This window comes from Dendrobates tinctorius, unplaced genomic scaffold (genome assembly GCF_039654945.1).
Source record: "Dendrobates tinctorius isolate UK_male_01 unplaced genomic scaffold, ASM3965494v1 ptg000022l, whole genome shotgun sequence".
In the NCBI taxonomy this organism is placed as follows: Eukaryota; Metazoa; Chordata; class Amphibia; order Anura; family Dendrobatidae; genus Dendrobates; species Dendrobates tinctorius.
The window spans coordinates 29,927,269-29,940,643 of record NW_027361690.1 but is presented as its reverse complement, the minus strand read 5'-3'; the positions used below and the strand labels follow the sequence as shown (position 1 = coordinate 29,940,643).

The 13,375-nt window shown below is 41.9% G+C and overlaps 1 protein-coding gene across 3 annotated transcripts in view; it reads right to left on the bottom strand.

Moving 5' to 3' along the window:
• EFL1 (elongation factor like GTPase 1) overlaps window positions 1–13,375 on the bottom strand; it is a 475,933-nt gene that overhangs the window by 438,297 nt on the left and 24,261 nt on the right. For all 3 annotated transcript variants that reach the window (XM_073568560.1, XM_073568562.1, XM_073568561.1), the window contains exons 9-10: window positions 2,629–2,705; window positions 2,400–2,536 (exon numbers count right to left, since the gene is read on the bottom strand). In XM_073568560.1, the coding sequence (XP_073424661.1) occupies window positions 2,400–2,536; window positions 2,629–2,705 (214 nt within the window). The remainder of the gene's footprint in view (window positions 1–2,399; window positions 2,537–2,628; window positions 2,706–13,375) is intronic.

Below are 13,375 nucleotides of genomic sequence, written 5' to 3'. Positions count from 1 at the left end.
TGGGGTTTACAGTAACTTTTGCTTATGCGGTGATCACAATGAAATCATGTCACACAACCTCAGTGTTTCCTTAAAGAGAACCTGTCATCAGGATTTTGCTAACTACTGGCATTTTCATATTGGCGCTGTTACACTGAGTAAAACGATACCTGGGGTGAAAAAATCCGTCTTGTGGTTCTTGTTTAATCAGTGTTAGAAGTTTTCAGTTAATGATATGTCCGTGCTCCGGGGCGAGACTGTAGGCAGAGTCTTATCTTCCTGCTCTAAGCCAGAGAAACTATGGAAAGACCGGCCCACGGGCCACCCTGAAGCACCAAGTCTGTCTCTCTATGTCTCTAGGATGAGGAACAGGTTTGTGTTTCGGGGCGGCCTGTGGGCAGGTCTTTCCTTGGTTTTTCTGGCCTAGAGCAGAAAGATAAGATTCTGCCTACAGTCCTGTCCCAGAGCACAGGCATATCATTAACTCAAAACTTCTAACACTGATTACACAAGAACCACAAGATGGATTTCTTCACCCCAGGAATCATTTTACTCAGTTTAACAGCAGCAGCACGACTTAGCAAAATTCTGCTGACAGGTTCATTTTAAGCGTCTGTACCCAGGTTCTCCCATCTCTCCCCAGAGGGATGAAGTCGGAGAAGATAATTTCAATGCCTGATCCTTTTGCCGCTGACAGAGATATCTGACAGTGGTTTTCCCTGCTCTGCCCATTGAAAGCACAAAAGCACGGAGACATAAATTTTGTGTTTTCGTGCGGTCGGCGCAAAACGTCAAATCGCCACATGCGGACGCATCTGCATCTACATCGCAAGTCCCTATGTACCCAATGTTAAAGATGGGTAAGCAGGGAAATGCAGGATGCATACAGAAGTAGGCGGAGCTTCAGAGAGGAAGAAAGAAGGAAGTAGGCAGCCATCTGCAGCCCTCCTGAGCGCAAATGTGAACCTAGCCTAACCATGCCCCATCACTGCAAGCTGCCAAAGGACACAGGAAGCTGCCAATCAGGAATGTGGGCGGGGTTACACAGATTCAGACTATCTGCAGCACATGAAACAGGGATCCTATCAAAACTGCACCAAGCAGCCCAACATCATGCTGCTCTTGGATTGCATAGCAAAACCTGCTGACAGAATCTCCTTAAAAATAATGCAGTTCTCAAATTCAGAAAGGAAAATGAAAATCCGGTGTATGCATGAGATTTCTGAAATGTCCTAACTATTGATGGTATTGTAAAATGCAGCTTTTTTCTGCAGAAAAAATTGAAGATGAAAAACAGTCCTAAAACACTTTGTGTGAACAAAGCCGAAGAGTGGTGGTAAAAAGATTAAAAGAGCTCCATCGATTGCCAGAATAGGAGGCCCCAGTCACTTGGTTGTACCATCAATTCTTTATGGGAATAGGAAGATCTGGATAATGGGGATCTCTCTATAAGGACAGTTTGGAAAAGTTGAAAACCATCATGATGATGTATTGGAGAGAAGGATGGCTAAATAGTATCTCAGTACAGTCACGTCCCTTCCGTCTGATCAGCTGCACCGGAATGTAACATAGACTCAAGTATTGCTACGAGGGCCCCTCTACATGGACGTAGATAACGTCTGGCATCAACAGACTGAGTAAGATGATTTCTGAGCCACACCATCTATCATGGAAAATTATGCTAAAATTTTTCTCGTCTTCTAAACCTAGTATAATACTAAAATAAATATGAAATGAATACAGTGCCTTGCGAAAGTATTCGGTCCCCTGGAACTATTCAACCTTTTCCCACATATCATGCTTCAAACAGAAAGATACCAAATGTAAATTTTTGGTGAAGAATCAACAAGTGGAAAACAATTTGGAAGCTGAACAAAATTTATTGGTTATTTTACATTTTTGTGTAAATTCAAAAACTGAAAAGTGGGGCATGCAATATTATTCGGCCCCTTTACTTTCAGTGCAGCAAACTCACTCCAGAAGTCCATTGTGGATCTCTGAATGATCCAATGTTGTCCTAAATAACTAATGATGATAAATATAATCCACCTGTGTGTAATCAAGTCTCCATATAAATGCACCTGCTCTGTGATAGTCTCAGGGTTCTGTTTGATGCACAGAGATGAAGACCAAGGAACACAGCAGGCAGGTCCGTGATACTGTTGTGGAGAAGTTTACAGTTTAAGCACGATATGTGGAAAAAGGTTGAAAAGTTCCAGGGGGCCGAATACTTTCGCAAGGCACTGTATATTCTGTTGATGACCTAGAAAAAGCTCTGGGTACAGAAAGACGAGTGCAGATCATTATGGCCTGTGCAGGTCCCCCCCAATAAGTAAGGGGCGCTGGTGACACACTGGTATAGCCCATAATGGTGGCATTGCACTGGCCTGATCACATACTGTAGGATGTATGAAGGATACTGAGCACAGCCTGTGATATAGGAAGCCACTGATTGCAAATTGCGTTCACGTGAACCTTGGGGTCTGAGTGCCGGGATTCTCGAGTGCTGATTTTCAATCCCAAGGAAGAAACTATTTTGTCAATTTTCTCTTTCTCCCTAGGAAACAAAACAAAACACAATCCATACTATTGGTGTAAAAACACCGAGACTCACGTATACGCAGACTTATAGCTTGGGGCCTCGCTGACCTTTTCATAACAGCATCGTAAAGGCTCCACATGTTGTCCAAGATGAGTTGCACAAATAAAGGTTTCTTTCCCTTGCTCTGTAAAATAAAGAGAAAAACTCCGTTAAATAAGCCATTGCTGAATGCACCCAGGGGACTGACAAATAAGAAGCCGCAGTAAAAGCATACTACATATTATATCAGAAGGAACCCATACTGGCAAAGGAGAAGAGCGGCAAACGTTACACTGATGTAGTGGCAGCGCAGGATAAAACAGGGCAAGGAAGCACAACAGCACGTCATCTATGAGGAGGACAGGCATAATTGTTTCAGCTAACAAAAGTAACACCATTGCTTAAAAAGAAAGAAAAAAAATTATATATACAGTTGAGTGAAAAAGTGTTTGCCCCTTCCTGATTTCCTATTCTTTTGCATGTTTGTCACACTTAAACGTTTCCGATCACCAAACAAATTTAAATATTAGACAAAGACAACATAACTAATCACAAAATGCACTTTATAAATGAAGGTCTTTATTATTAACCCCTTTACTCCCGGAGATTTTTTCGATTTTTAGTTTTTGGTTTTTCGCTCCCCTTCTTCCCAGAGCCATAGCTTTTTTATTTTTCCGTCTATATGGCCATGTGAGGGCTTACTTTTTGCGGGACGAGATGTACTTTTAAACAACATCATTGGTTTTAGCATGTCTTGTACTCGCAAACGGGAAAAAATTCCAAGTGCGGTGAAATTGCAAAAAAAGTGCAATCCCACACTTGTTTTTTGCTTGGCTTTTTTGCTAGGTTCACTAGATCCTAAATCTGACCTGCCATTATGATTCTCAAGGTCATTACAAGTTCATAGACACCAAACATGTCGAGGTTCTCTTTTATCTAACTGGTGAAAAAAAATTCCAAAGTTTGCTAAAAAAAAAAAAAAAATTGCGCAATTTTCTGAGACCCATAGCGTTTCCATTTTTCGCGATCTGGGGTCGGGTGAGGGCTTATTTTTTGTGTGCCGGGCTGATGTTTTTAATGATACCACTTTTGTGCAAATACATTGTTTTGATCGCCCGTTATTACAATTTAATGCAATGTCGTGGCGACCAATAAAACGTAATTCTGGCATTTTTAATTTTTTTCTCGCTACGCCGTTTAGCGATCGGGTTAATCCTATTTTTATTGATACATCGGGCGATTCTGAACGCGGCGATACCTAATATGTGCATGTGGGATTTTTTTTTGTTTTATTTTGATTGGGGCGAAAGGGGGGTGATTTGAACGTTTAGGTTTTTTTTATTTTTAAACATTTTTTTTCTTAACTTTAGGCATGCTTCAATAGCCTCCATAGGAGGCTAGAAGCATGCACAACTCGATCAGCTTTGCTACATATGAGCGATGAGCCGATTGCCCATATTTAGCAGATTTACTGCTGTGCTTTGAGCGCCGGCCACCGGCTATTTAAATACCCGCTGTCAGCTTTGCGAGCATGATTTAACTAGTTAATAGGCGCGGGCGGTTTGTGATTCCACTCGCGCCTATTGCAAGCACATGTCAGCTGTTCATAACAGATGACATGTCGCGGCTTTGAGGTGGGCTCACCGCCGGAGCCCACCTCAAAGCAGGGGATCCTTACCGATGACGTACTATTCAGTCATCGGTAAGGAATAGGTTAATGGAAAAAGAAATCCAAACCTACAGGGCCCTGTGTGAAAAAGTGATTGCCCCCTAAACCTAATAACTGGTTGGGTCATCATTAGCAGCAACAAATGCAATCAAGCGTTTGCGATAACTGGCAATGAGTCTTTTACAACACTCTGGAGGAATTTTTCCACTCATCCTTGCAGAATTGTAATTCAGCCACATTGGAGGGTTTTATGAGAATGAACCACCTTTTTAAGGTCGTGCCACAGCATCTCTATCGGATTAAGGGCAGGACTTTAAACTAGGCCACTCCAGAGAGTTATTTTTGTTTTTCTTAAGCCATTCAGAGGTGGACTTGCTGGTGTGTTGTGTATCATTGTCCTGCTGCATATCCCAAGTGCGCTTCAGATTGAGGTCACGAACAGGTGGCCGGACAGGATTTTTTTTGTAGACAGCAGAATTCATGATTCCATTAAACACAGCAAGTCTTCCAGATCCTGAAGCAGCAAAACGGCTCCACACCATCACACTACCACCACCATATTTTACTTTCGGTATGATCTTCCTTTTCTGAAATGCTGAACTACTTTTATGCCAGATGTAATGGCACATAAACCTTCCAAAAAGTACAACTTTTGTCTTGTCATTCCATAGATTATTCTCCCTAAAGTCTTGGGGACCATCAAGATGGGCCTTTATGTTATTATTACTCAGGAGTGGTTTTCATCTTGGAACACTGCCATGCAGGCCATTTTTGCAACCCAATCTCTTTCTAATGATGGAGTCATGAACACTGATCTTAAGTGAGGCCTGCAGTTCTTTGGATGTTGTTTTGTGGTCTTTTGTGACCTCTTGGATGAGTCATTGCAGCGCTCTTGGGATAATTTTGGTGTGCCACTCCTGGGAAGATTAACCATTGTTCCATGCTTTCGCCTTTTGTGGATGATGGCTCTCACTGTGGTTCACTGGAGTCCCAAAGCTTGGGAAAAGTGATTGTTACCCCCTTAACCCCTTAGCGACAGAGCCAGTTTTTAGCTTAATGACCAGGCCAATTTTTACAATTCTGACTACTGTCCCTTTATGAGGTTATAACTCTGAAACGCTTTAATGGATCCCGCTGATTCTGAGATTGTTTTTTCGTGACATATTGTACTTCATGTTAGTGGTAAAATTTCTTTGATAAGTCTTGTATTTATGAAAAAAACGGAAATATGGCGAAAATTTTGAAAATTTTGCAATTTTAAAACTTTAAATTTTTATGCCCTTAAATCAGAGAAATTTATTTCTTAATAAATAACATTTCCCACATGTTCACTTTACATCACCACAATTTTGGAAGCAAAATTTTTTTTTGTTAGGAACTTATAAGGGTTAAAATTTGACCAGCGATTTCTCATTTTTACAACAAAATTTACAAAACCATTTTTTCGAGGGACCACATCATATTTAAAGTCAATTTGAGGGGTGTACATGACAGAAAATACCCAAAAGTGGCACCATTCTAAAAACGAGACCCCTCAAGGTGCTCAAAATCACATTCAAGAAGTTTATTAACCCTTTAAGTGCTTCACAGGAAGTAAAGCAATGTGGAAGGAAAAAATTAACATTTAACTTTTTTTTGCAAAAAATTTACTTCAGAACCAATTTTTTTTATTTTCACAAGTTTAGCAAAAGTGGAAACTGAGAGACTTATTGCTAAAGAAAGTAAAACAAACCCCAAACTATTCTTTAATTATATAAACAGTAAAAAGATTAAAATTGATGGTGTCGGCCCTTTAAAGAACAATGAGGGTGAAATCATAGAGAGCAATGTGGGAAAAGCAAATGTTTTAAATACTTTTTTCTCAACCGTGTTCACACAGGAAAAGGATTTGCCAGGGGAAATGCAGAGTGATAATGTAAACTCCCCATTAAGTATTACCTGCCTAACCCAGGAAGAAGTGCAGAACCGCCTTAGTAAGATTAAAATTGACAAATCACCAGGCCCTGATGGCATTCACCCTCGGGTATTAAGGGAGTTAAGTAATGTGATAGACAGGCCTCTATTCCTTATATTTAAAGACTATAGAAACAGGGTCTGTTCCTTTTGATTGACGGCAAGCAAATGTGGTACCAATATTCAAAAAGGGGTGTAAAAGGGAACCTGGAAACTATAGGCCGGTAAGCTTAACATCTGTTGTGAGTAAAATTTTTGAAGGGTTTCTAATGGATACCATTATGGAATATTTCAATGTTAATAAATGTTTAACTCCATATCAACATGGATTTATGAAGGATCGCTCCTGTCAAACTAACCTGATCAGCTTCTATGAGGATGTAAGCTCTCAAATGGACCAAGGAGAATCATTGGATATCATTTATCTCGACTTCTCTAAAGCATTTGACACTCTCCCACATAAAAGATTGGTAAGTAAGATGAGAAAGCTTGGGCTAGGGGAAAATGTGTGTAGATGGGTAGGTAGCTGGCTTATTGATAGAAAACAAAGAGTGGTTATTAATGGGGCATACTCAGATTGGGCCAGGGTTACTAGTGGGGTACCACAGGGTTCTGTATTGGGCCCCCTGCTATTTAATATATTTATTAATGATCTAGTGGATGGCTTACACAGTAAAATATCAGTATTTGCAGATGATACAAAACTATGTAAGGTAGTTAACACAAAGGAGGACAGTTTGCAACTACAGACAGATTTGAGTAAATTGGAGAATTGGGCTGAAAAATGGCAAATGAGGTTTAACAGATAAGTGTAAGGTTATGCACATGGGAAGGAGGAACAGATGCTCTAATTACTTACTAAATGGGAAACTGCTGGGGAAATCAGACATGGGAAAAGACTTAGGCATCTTAGTCAATAAAAAGCTAAATTGGAGTGCCCAGTATCAGGCAGCTGCCACCAAAGCAAATAGGGTCATGGGATGCATTAGAAGAGGTCTGGGGACACGAGATGAAAACATAATTCTCCCTCTGTACAAATCACTCGTCAGACTACACTTGGGAGTATTGTGTGCAATTTTGGACGCCGATGCTCAAGAAAGACATTACTGAACTTAAGAGGGTTCAAAGGCGGGCTACTAAAATGATAAATGGAGTTGGTTCACTACAATACCCAGAAAGGTTATCAAAATTAGGTCTATTTACTCTAGAAAAGAGAAGACTTAGGGGAGACTTAATATATATGTACAAGTATATCAGAGGGCAATACAGAGATCTCTCCAATGAACTGTTGTACCAAGGACTGTGACAAGAACAAGGGGGCATTCTCTTCGTTTGGAGGAAAGACAATTTCTGCACCAGCATAGAAGAGGGTTCTTCACGGTAAGAGCAGTGAGGCTCTGGAATTCTCTTCCTGAGGAAGTGGTGATGGCCAACTCACTGAATGAATTTAAGAAAGGAATGGATGCTTTTCTTGTGAGTAACAGTATAGAAGGTTACGGATAACAGAATATTATAGGCAGATGGTTGACCCAGCTTAGGGGAAGGAATTTTTTTCCCTATGGAGAAAAATGGCTTCTACTCTGTGGGTTTTTTGCCTTCCCCAGGATCAACAATGCAGAACAGCTGCACTAAAAATAGGCTGAACTAGATGGACATAAGGTCTTCCTTCAGCCTTCAAAACTATGTAATTATGTAAGTGTTAAAAGAGAAAATCAACCACAAAATTTGTTGTACAATTTCTCCTGAAGACGCCGATACCCCATATGTGGGGGGTAAACCACTTTTTTAGCACACGGCAGAGCTCGCAAGGGATGGAGCGCCGTTTGACTTTTTCAACGCAGAATTGGCTGGAATTGAGATCGGATGCCATGTTGCGTTCGGAGAGCCCTTAATGTGCCTAAACAGTGGAAACCTCCAATAAGTGACCCCATTTTGGAAACTAGACCCATTAAGGAACTTATCTAGATGTGTGGTGAGCACTTTGAACCTTCAAGTGCTTCACAGAAGTTTACAACGTAGAGCCGTGAAAATAAGAAATCCATTTTTTTTCCACAAAAATGATCTTTTTGCCCCCAAATTTTTATTTTTACAAGGGTAACAGGAGAAATCATACCCCCACAGTTATTGTGCTATTTGTCCTGAGTACGCCGATACCCCATACGTGGGGGGGAACCACTGTTTGGGCGCATGGGAGAGCTCGGAAGGGAAGGAGTGCCATTTTGGAATACAGACTTTGATGGAATGGTCTGCGGGCATCATGTTGCATTTGCAAAGCCCCTGATGGGCCTAAACAGTGGAAACCTCCAACAAGTGACCCCATTTTGGAAACTAGACCCATTAATGAACTTATCTAGATGTGTGGTGAGCACTTTGAACCCCCCCAAGCGCTTCACAGAAGTTCATAAATGCAGAGCAGTGAAAATAAAAAGTCTTTTTTATTAACACAAAAGTGATTTTTTAGACCCAATTTTTAGACCCCCAAAGTTGGTAAATAGTGGGAACCCCTCAATTCTTGCTCCAACCCTAACCCCAACACACCCCTAACCCTAATCCCAACCCTAACCCTAATCCCTAATCCTAGTTCGCCCCAACCCTAATTCTAACCCGAGCCCTAACCCTAGCCCTAGCCCAACCCTAACCCTAACCATAGCCCTAACCATAGCCCTAGCCCTAGCCCTAACCCTACTGGAAAACTGAAAAAAAAATATTTTCTTTATTTCGTTATGTTGGCCTAACTAAGGGGGTGATAAATGGGGGGATTATGTACTATTTTGTTTATTTTGATCACGATGATCAAAATGAATGAATGGAATCTGCCAGCCGGAGCCTGCAGATTCCCGACGGGCGCACTGCACATACGCCCGCCATTTTCTTCGAATCCAAGATGGCGGCGCCCACCGGAGGACGCCGGCAGGACGCGGGACCACCAGGAGGGGACCCTGGACCACGGAGAGGTACCGGGGGGGGGGGAATCGGGGACCCTAGTTCTCTCTCCTCTGATGTGCGATCACATCAGAGGAAAGAGAAATTTAATGCACAATCGCGGCTTCTTTTTTTTTTTGCGGTCGACGTTATAGGGTTAATAACGGCGATCGCAAAAGCGGGGTCGGTAAAAACCGATCGATTCATGTTCTCTGGGGTCTCGGCTACCCCCGGCAGCCGAGACCCCGGAGAAAATCCGACACTGGGGGGCGCTATTCACTTTCTCCACAGCGCCATGAATTAGCGGCGCTGTGGTTTTAGTACAGTTAAATACCGCCGTTAAAAGGCGTATCGGCGGTCGCTAAGGGGTTAAAACATAAATGACGTGTGATTTATCACAACTTTGGGAAGCTGAGTTCAAATTCACTAGCCACACGCAGGCCTGATTACTGCCACACCTGTTCTCAATCAAGAAATCACTTAAAGAGGACTTGCCTAACAAAGTGAAGTAGACCAAAAGTTCCTCAGCTAAACATCATGCCGCGATCCAAAAGAAATTCTGGGTCATATGAGAAACAAATTTCCATATCTATCAGTCTGGAAAAGGTTATAAAAGCCATTTTTCACACAGGGCCCTGTAGGTTTAAATTTCTTTTTCCCTTAATAAATACCTTCATTGAAAAACTGCATTTTGTGATTACTTGTGTCATCTTGGTCTAATATTTGTATTTGTTTGGTGATCTGAAACATTAAGGGTGTGTGCACACGCTGCGGATTTTGCTGCGGTTCCGCAGCGGTTTTGGCCGCTGCGGACCCGCAGCAGTTTCTGCTGCGGTGTACAGTACAATGATTCCCTATGGGAATCAAAAACCGCAGTGCAGACGGTGCGGAATTTTCCGCGCGGATTATCTGCGGTTTTCAATCCGCAGAAAGAATTGACATGTCAATTCTTTCTGCGGATTCTCCTGCGGTTTGCCATCTCCTCCATTGAGGAGATGAAAAACCGCAGGGCAAAACCGCAGAGCAATCCGCAGGTAAAACCGCAGGTCTTTTGACCTGCGGTTTCACCTGCGGATTGTACAAAATCCGCGCGGATGAATCCGCACCTTTTCCGCAGCGTGTGCACACAGCCTTAAGTGTGATAAACATGCAAAAGAATAGTTAATCAGGAAGGGGGCAAACGGTTCCATGACAATTGTGTACAAGATAATTGTGTACGGACAATTGTGTACAGAAAATTGTGTACAGGCCAATTGTGTCCAAGGACAATTGTGTACACGGACAATTGTGTACAGGGCAATCGCCTTGTACACAATTGCCTTGTACACAATTGTCCTGTCACCGGGGCAAACACATATTCACACAACTATATATATGTACACGTGTGTGTATGTGTGCACGTGTGTGTGTGTGTGTGTGTGTGTGTGTATGTTAACACACACATATATATGGGTGTTGTGAATTTGCTTTCTGGCCACCCTCTTGTTATTACTGAAGGTAGTGGAGCTGGTCAAATTGACAGAGGGGGTGCGAATTCTCTTTCTGGGCTCCCTCTGGTGGTTACTGGAGGTAATGGAGCTGATCTGATTAACAGTGGCTTTCTACCTGATAATGAGGACGACGATTGGAGATCTGGGGTTTCAGATTGGGATTTAAGACAGCCGACTCCCTCTATCCCTGCTGGTGATTTTCTTCCTGCCTCCTGAGGTCTTTGTTTCCAGCTCAGTCCGTGCATGTTCAGCTAAGTGTTCATTTGCTATCCTGTTTACTTTTGATCTGGTTTTGTCTATCTCAGTTTTGTGTGGGTCAGCCAGCTCCGGCTGGGGCTGTGCTGAATCACAGTCCATATGTTACTGCTTTGTTTTTATCCCTTATTAGATTGGTCTCTTTTTGCTCTGCTTTCAGAATATACCAGAGTGCTGATATAGTGGGCAAAGTCGTGCGACTTCAGTATTTTTTGCATCAGACGTGTTGGACTTTTTTGCAGGGTTTTTTGCGTGACTGCAGACAGTGTCTTTCCTGTCCTGTCTAGTCAGTGTGGGCCCCATCATTTGCTCAGTCTATTTTCCTGCCTGCGTTTGTGCTTTCAACATGTCTCTCCGACAATATATGTTTGGGGGCTATCTATTCCTTTGGGGTCTGCTCTGGGGCAGTTTCGATTTCCCCTTTCTTGCTTTAGGCTTAGTTAGCTCTCCGGCTGTGCGGAGGCGTCTAGGATCATCATAGGCACGCTCCACAGCTAATGCTAGTTGTGTGGATAGGATCAGGGGTCTGCAATCCGCTTAGTTACCAACCTCTCTGGTTTTCTGTGGCTTAGCCTGGCCTGCTATCCTCCTCGGTGACCCAATCATAACATATGGGTTATTCTTTTGGGCCCTATTATCTCACCCTCTACTTGTCTGATCTGCTGAAGTGTTTAAATCATATCTACAGGGCACTTTAATGCTGTAGTCAATTACTGAGATCATTGACACTACCGATGCAGACAACAAGGCATTGATTTGAGAAACTGGCTGCAGTTAGTGAAGTGCGATGTAGACGTGGCTTCAAAATTAGAAAATTACGACATTTTCAAACTTTTTGCCAAATTTCCTGTTTTCACAAAAACGCAAGCCTCATCGAACAAACTTTACCACTAGCATGAAGTACAATATGTCACGAGAAAATCTCAGAATCAGTGGGATCCATTGAAGCGTTCCAGAGTTACTACATCAAAGTGATACTAGTCAGATTTCGAAAATTGTCATCAAGGTTAAATTATTTTAGCGTCCGTCTGGACTCTAAAACAGACAAATAAGAGATCCCAGACATCATACAGACCCCATAATAAAGGGGGCCCCTCTGCTTATATTTGTTTAACTGATGCAGCAGATCGCTTTTACACATGAATTCAGTCTGTCTGTTCCTACAATGGAAGATCTCTGAAAAGTCCGAACAGAAATGTGAACTTAGCGTTACTCTTCTCATTACATTAAAACATAATAATAAAAAATAAAATTCACAGGAGGGAAAAAAGAAAGATTATCGTATCTGAGCCTCCAGTTCTAATAGTCCATCATTTGTCAGCAGGTACCTCGGTATTAAATTATTATTTCACAACAACCTATTACCTTTTCTGAAGCATGGGTAATCTGACTGGCCGTCCGGTAGCTAATTCCCCAATATTACAGTCATTAGCACTAATGCAGCTGTCATGTTGCTACACTGAGAAGTACTGAAGGCTAATAAACCAAGCGGAAAATCCAGGAACGACCACGGAGAGGAAAGAAATGATAAACTAATGAGACGCGATCAGTCACCAGTAACGTGATCACACCTCGTACTGCACAGCTTTCAAGTGCACAACTTCTCTATAAGGGGGGCAAAAGTTTATCTTGGTAAATATCACCCTCATTTGGGTGTGAGGGCCCATGTAAACAGGCCACTAGATGCGATGAAATGACCGCCGTCGAGCGACGCGGAAGAGAATCGGCAAACAGCTCAGCTACTTGCCCAGGAGACCGGCCACCATTGGAAGACTGCGGTCCTGGCCAATAACATCTGCAAAGAGAAGTGCACAATAACGCTAAAAATCTTGGTTTCTAAGATCAGAAAGAATTTTTAATGATTAGTAGAAAGGGCAATCTGATCAAATTATTTAGTGGAAAAAGATTTTTGTGTCTGGAAAATAAAAGAGACTATTCTGAACAAAAAAAGTTCACATGAGTTAATGACAGAATTACAAATGTTATAACAGAAGAGGGAGGTGTCGGGAATAGTTTACCTAAGACACTGGCAGAGCATTGAATTTGTAGGACATTGTTTACTGTCACACCTTGTTCAGCCAATGTTTACTTTTCACATGTCACTAATTTAATTAAATGGTGCTAACCCTAACTACCATTCTTAAGTGAGGAGATCAAGACATTATGGTTTCAACTTGGGAAAAATCACAAAAATAAATGGGTTTCACATCCTTGCATACCTGCTTTTTTCACTGAAAACGCAACAAAACCTGAGACCTGTGCTTTTTTGCACTTACTCATTGCTTTCTGTGGGTGATAAAACACTGCAAAAATGCTGAAAGAAGTGACATGCTGCAGTTTTCAAAAATGCAGCAGTGTTTCTATTCAGTCAAGAACAAAAACAATGTGTGTGCATGAGATAACCGAAATCTCTTAGCTTTTGCTGGTACTGTAAAACACGGCTTAAAACTTGATTTAAAAAACCACAGCAAAAACAATGCGTAAACATAGCCTAAAGCTTCATTTTCTCCCTGCAGCCGCTTGTTC